This window comes from Ceratotherium simum, chromosome 21 (genome assembly GCF_057802395.1).
Source record: "Ceratotherium simum simum isolate JZ-2026a chromosome 21, ASM5780239v1, whole genome shotgun sequence".
Classification (NCBI taxonomy): Eukaryota; Metazoa; Chordata; class Mammalia; order Perissodactyla; family Rhinocerotidae; genus Ceratotherium; species Ceratotherium simum.
In genome coordinates, this window is record NC_141920.1 from 28,478,831 (window position 1) to 28,485,124 (window position 6,294).

Below are 6,294 nucleotides of genomic sequence, written 5' to 3' on the forward strand. Positions count from 1 at the left end.
GGCGCTCTGGCTCCCGCTCGGCGGAGACAGCAGGCAGAGAGGTGAGCTCAGCCCTGCTCCGCGCGCGGCGCGACCCCCACCCCGCCCTCGCCGGGGCTCCGGGGAACCCCCACTCCCGCCCGCATCCCCAGCCCCAGCTGTGTCCTGCCTCGGGCAGGACGGCGGCGCCCTAGCCCTAGCGTGCCTCGGGCTTTGGGAGGTGGGGTCCCAGGGAAGCAGCAGGCGGCAGAGATCTCACCAGCCCCATCTCCCCGAGACACCTCAGGGTTGATAGGATCGGCGGGGGCTTCAAAGGACAAGACCCCCACCCACCTCTCTACTAGAAACCCATTCCCACCCTCTCTGCCTCAGTTTCCCTCTAGGGGAAAGGATGCAGTTATTTGGACCAGGGAACGGGTGGTCCGGTCAGAAACAGTGGTGCGGTGGGGGGCGGGGAGCATTGGCCGCAGGGAAATCACCCTGGCCTCACCCCCCAGGAGGGCGCCCTTCTCCCAGTCTGGGCAGCGCCGGATGCTGGAGTGGGCGGGTCTGGGGGTCTGGGAAGGAGAACTGAGTGAGGCCGTGCAAAGGCGAGAGATTCCATCCATCTTCAGGCCATCGCGCCTGTCACCTTCCTGTACGCCTCCTTCCGCTCGCTCCTCCGCCGCAGTCTCCCCCCCTCGGACCCTGTGGCCCCCTCCTCTTCCGGCTCCCTTCTCACCGAGCTCCTCCCCTCTCCCGCCTAGGGACATCTTCTCAGCGGTTCCTATGGCAACCCTCGTCCCGGGTCCTCAGCATGCTATCCCTCCCGCCCCCCGACCGCTAGACCGCCTCCCTGCAACCCTAAAATGGGAGGGGGAGGGGCCAGGCCGAGGGGAAGGCAGCGTCAAGGTCACCTTCCTTCTGCAGTGACGGCAGGATTGAGTGATTATGTATATTTGGGGGAGAGGGGCTGTGAGTTGCAGGGGAGGAGCTAATCCAGGCCGACAGTTCCTGGACCCCCTCCGCGCTCCCTCCTCTAGGGTCTTTAATTACAGGTCGCTGCACTGAGACCCTGACTGCCCCTCTGGCCCCCATTCATTCTCCCACCGCGACCTCCCGGGCCCTCAGCCGGGGGCGGTTCCCGCACTGGCCACGCCCTCCGCGGAGCCCCGCCCCCTCCCGGGGAGATCCCCTCCCTCTCCAGACCTCTCACCCTCTTTCTCTGTCTTTCGCGTTTGGTGTCTGCCTTTTCCAATTCTCTGTCAAAGAAAATTTTCTTCTTCTCTTCCTTTTTTTCTCCTGAGTTGTGGGTGAGAGCTGTGGAGTCCTGCGATTTATAGGCAAGCTTTAACGACAGCATTCCTGTGCGCTTGTGTGGACCCGTAGGGGCTCCAGGAATCACCCTCAACACACTCTGTGGCTGTGTGTGTCTGCGTGTGGCTGTATGTGTGTGTCTCTGTGATGTGTGTGTCTCTGTGATGTGTGTGTCTCTGTGTGTTTATGTGTGTGTGTGTTTCTCTGTGGCGTGTCTCTGTATGTAGTGTGTCTATGTGTCTTCCTCTGTGCTGTGTCTATTTTATGTGTCTCTTTGGGGTATATGTGTGTCTGTCTGCATATGTCTCTTTGCAGTGTTTGTGTGTCTGTATTGGTGTGTGTCTCTGTGGTGTGTGTGTGTCTGTGTATGTCTCTGGTGTGTGTGTGTCTGTGTGTGTGCGCATGTTTTTCTCTGTGGCACGTCTCTGTATGTAACTTGTCTGTGTGTCTTTCTCTGTGCTGTGTGTATTTTATGTGTCTCTGTGGGGTATATGTGTGTCTGTGTGTGTATGTCTCTTTGTGGTGTTTGTGTGTCTGTGTTGGTGTGTGTGTGTCTCTGTGTTGTGGGTGTGTATGTGTGTACTGGTGAGTCTCTACACGGGGAATTGAGGGCCACATCTGGCTGGAAATGTGAGAGGGCTAGAAATTTGTCTTACCCTTCAGTGTAATAAGCACATTGCTTTATTTTGTTTGAAGCTGTTCAGAGGGGCTGAGGGCCATCATGGCGGGTGGGGAGGGGCCCAGTCCTTCCCCAGCACTGCCCCCTGTCCCCGGGCTTTGGTTTTAGTCCTACTGTGTGTGGAGACACAAGTACCTTCCATTCCCAAGGCTTCAGTGTCTCCATTTGTGAAAAGAGGGGATCTTAGATAGGCTTCTCTAGAAATCTAACAGCCCTTGAGCCTAAGAGCCCCTAATCCCCAGGGCCCCTGACCTTCACCTCCTGTGGATTCACGATTTCTCAGGACTTAAAGGTTGTTGCCTTCTACAGGGCAGCCTAAGGAGGGACCTTTCAGGGCCTTACAGCTTAGGGAGCTCTGCCTGATGGGACACGTGACCCAGCCGTGACCATTACCCCCAAGAGTAGCCTGATGGGGGGGGAGATTTTGAGAAGAGATGGGGATGAAGATCTCTCACTCCAGACACAGGGCTCCAAAGTTCAGGATAAAAATAATAATGAAGAAATTATTAGTGATAATAATAATCATCATCACAACTTCTATCATTTTTTGGCACCAGACACAATAACTGTATGAAGCACGTTTAATTATTAGCCCTGTTTTACAGATGAGGAAACCGAGGCTTAGAGAGATGAAAGCCCTTGTCTAAGGTCACACAGCCGGGAAGTGGTGGATCTGGGATTCCAGTCCAGGCCGTCAGGCTCCAGAAGGCACAGTCCAGCTACTGGGTGGCCTCCAGATGAAACATGCACATTTATTGACACCTGCAATTGCCAGGCTCTAGGCTAAGCTCTTCTGTGCATTGGCTCCTTCACAGTGTACTTAGGGAAACACAGGCCAGGATTCCAGAAGGCCAGGTTGTACTATAAGTGTGGGGTGTCTAAAACGGGAGGAGAAGTGGAGGGGCACAGAGACCCTGTGAGGGTCACCATGGGCCACTCCCACTGACCTCTCCCTCTGTCCGCTGCACCTTGCCTACCCCATAGGGCCCCATGATGCCTAGCTGCGACCGTCCCTGTGGCTGCAGCCGTGGCCCCAACGTGGAAGATGGCAAGTGGTATGGGGTCCGCTCCTATCTGCACCTCTTCTATGAGGACTGTGCAGGTACCGCCCTCAGCGATGACCCCGAGGGGCCTCCTATCCTGTGCCCCCGCCGACCCTGGCCCTCACTGTGCTGGAAGGTAAGGCTGGAGGAGGAGCAACTCTGGTGGTTTCCTGTGGCTTCAGGTAGGAGATGGGGTCAGTGATTAGAAAGCAAAGGAATGCTGTAGCAGCTACACGTGAGACTTGCACATTCAAGCAACAGAAAACCCAACTCAAGTGGGTTTAAACTAGAAAGGGAAAATATTACTCATTTTATAGAAGAGACTAGAGATTTGGTGCCTTCAGGCAAAGTTTGATCCAGCAGTTCAAACCATCACACTGAGGACTCAAAATTTCACTTAGTCTTCAGGCTCCCCATGGTGCCTCCACCCTTGCAGCCCCTGTTAGCTTCAGGCTCTCCCCATACGTTCCCCAAATGGCTGCTACCATGCTACCACCCTCAGTCTTTCACCCCACACCATCCAAGGAGAATCAGAATTTCCTCCAGAAAGAGGAAGTCCTGGCAAGCATGGTGTTAGCTCTGATTGGGTCACTTGCCCAACCCTGAAGTAATTACTATGGCCAAGGGGATGGTATACACTGACTGGCAGAACGGGGGGCTCATCCCACTTAAATCTGACTGTGGCTTCACAGTGATCTATTGGGGTACTGCTGCCAGGGCAGTGGAAAACGTGAGAGAAACAACAGGGAGAGTGGCCAGTGAGGGCGCCACGTGTGGGAAGGTGTGGAGGTGGCAGTGAGCCAAGTCTCCACGATGGGCATAGCTCTTTGCTAAACACTGTAAGGAGACTGAGACAGAGGGTCTCCCCTCTGAGGCGAGGTGCCAGCTATGCAGAGGGAATGTACAGCCTCAGGCCAGGTGTGCAGAGGATGTCAGGAGAGGAAATGCTCTCAGTGCCTGGGGTGATCAGGGAAGACTTCCAGGAGAAAGTGAGTATGTATTTTAAAATTTCGAGCATCTTCTTATTGCCAGGCAGTGTGCTAGGCTCTTGGGGACACAGAATGTAAGAAGACATGGACCCTGTCCTTGAGGAGCTCGTAGCTGTGGTTCATTTAGTCATTCTGCAAACATTCGCTCAGCTACTGCTCTGTACCAGCACCATGCAAGGCATGGAAGACACCTAGTGAGCCAAAACAGACCCAGTCTCTGCTCTCATGGCTCTCCGGGCCCTCAGTCCTGTGGGGCAGGCAGACATCACTTACACAGTAACCAAAGAACATGTCCAGGTGTGCACCAAGGTGAGTGCACTGCAGAATAAATGGGCACAGCATTTGCATGAGTGCAGAACAGGGAGCCTGACCCAGTCCAGGGGCATCTTGGAAGGCTTCCCTGAGGAGGTGAGGTTTGAAATGAGATCTGAGGGAGGTGTAGGGGTTAACCCACCAGAGAGATAGAGGGTAGATGGGACGGGGGATAGGATGGGACCCAAATAATGATGGACGGGGACTCAAGGTTGGCAGGAGAAACCCATGACTAGGTGGGAGCTGGGAAGGAAATTAATTGAGAGGCCTCAAGATTCCAAATAGAACATGACAGTTTGTGCCCCTTGTCAGTCAGATCCTAGCAGATGTGTTCTGTGATTCTCATCTCTTAGGGTTGGACCAAAGGGTTACCTTTAAGTCCAGTTGGGATCCAAGGTGACCCCTTGGCCTGGGGCCCCTGGCTGTCCCTGACTACCTCCCAATCCATCTGCCTCTCCCCAGATCAGCCTGTCCTCCGGGACCCTGCTTCTGCTGCTGGGCGTGGCGGCCCTAACCACTGGCTATGCAGTGCCCCCCAAGCTGGAAGGCATCGGAGAGGGTGAGTTCCTGGTGTTGGATCAGCGGGCAGCCGACTACAACCAGGCCCTGGGCACCTGCCGCCTGGCTGGTACGGCGCTCTGCGTGGCGGCTGGAGTCCTGCTGGCCATCTGCCTGTTCTGGGCCATGACGGGCTGGCTGAGCCAGGACACCAAGGCAGAACCCTTGGACACCGAAGCTGACAGCCATGTGGAGGTCTTCGGGGACGAGCCCGAGCAGCAGCTGTCCCCCATCTTCCGTGATGCCAGTGGCCAGTCTTGGTTCTCGCCGCCCGCCAGCCCCTTTGGGCAATCCTCTGTGCAGACCATCCAGCCCAAGCGGGACTCTTGAGCTGCCCACATGGCCAGAGGAGGCGCCAGACCTGGAGTCTGGACCCTTCCTCCTCCCCATCACACCCCGCCCTCCCCTTGTCTCCCTAACTTCTCCCTTTCAGTAGAGCCCCTTCCCTCTAAGTTCCCAGAAGGCCCCACACCAGGTCAGAAAGTCGAGCTCACATCTTCATGCCCCGTCCCAGGGGTAGGGCCCCATCTCATCCAAGATGTCAACCTTCCCCAAGTCCTCCTGAAACTGCCCACCTGCCCCTCCTTCCCAAGGCTCTTTAGGAGCAGAAAGCGTCTCCCTCAACCGATCCCCACTCTCCTCTGTGACCTTGGGAAAGCCCCTCACCCTTTCAGACCATCGGTTCCTGCCTCTGTGCTACGAGGCCTGGACCAGAGCCTGGAGTTCCTTGACTCTCCTGTTCTCCCCAGGATGTAAGCATTCCCCCCATGGGCCAAGACAGGAGGAGGGGAAGCGAGGTCATTCTCATCCACTGACCCTCCCTCTGTCGGCTGTACCAGGATGCCTTGGGATGGGTCAAAGATGCTCCCTTGGACTTCCCCTCCAGGATGTGTGAACACATTATCCCTACAGTATGTTTGCTACATGCATTTTGGCATCAGAGCCCCTCAGTCCACCCATTAAGGGCTGTTACTAGCCCCCGTTTACAGAGCAGGAGGCTGAGGGAGGCTGGCGGTCTGCAGGAACTCAGACCTATGTCTTCAGACTCCTCCTGGGCCAGCTCTTGCTCTACAGCTGGAGCAGGGCTCTGCACCTGCCTGATTTCCAGGGGACCCCCGGGGGAGGTCAGATTCAGCCCAGAGAGACTAGCTGCAGGCCTCATGGTCCCATGTGGCTCGGAAGATACTTTGGGCATGCATTTAAATGGTCTCTAAGAGCCAGGGGGCAGGAGAACTGGAGGTATTTGCCCCTAAAAGTCCACCCACCTAGAAACCATCACCCGTAGGTCCTGATCTTACCTGTAACAGATGTGCCCTCCTGGAGGTACCAAGCCCTCCATCCCGCAGGCTCCCCAGCCAGGTGCATCGTCTCCGTTCTCCACCACCAGGGGGAGCTCCAAGACAGCTGGAGAGAGGCGCCCATGGGCCGCGCCCCTGCC

At 56.3% G+C, this 6,294-nt stretch overlaps 1 protein-coding gene across 1 annotated transcript; it reads left to right on the top strand.

Annotated features, from left to right (window-relative positions):
• Window positions 1-6,294, top strand: NRSN2 (neurensin 2). The gene is made up of 3 exons (XM_004433860.2): window positions 1-41; window positions 2,939-3,133; window positions 4,761-6,294. The coding sequence occupies exons 2-3, from the start codon at window positions 2,945-2,947 to the stop codon at window positions 5,184-5,186; spliced, it is 615 nt and encodes a 204-aa protein (XP_004433917.1). The 5' UTR covers window positions 1-41; window positions 2,939-2,944; the 3' UTR covers window positions 5,187-6,294.

Coding starts and splice junctions, on each gene's coding strand:
- NRSN2 (XM_004433860.2), top strand. CDS start 2,945: ATGATGCCTAGCTGCGACCGTCCCTGTGGCTGCAGCCGTGGCCCCAAC. Junction 3,134..4,760: donor GGCCCTCACTGTGCTGGAAG/GTAAGGCTGGAG, acceptor GCCTCTCCCCAG/ATCAGCCTGTCCTCCGGGAC.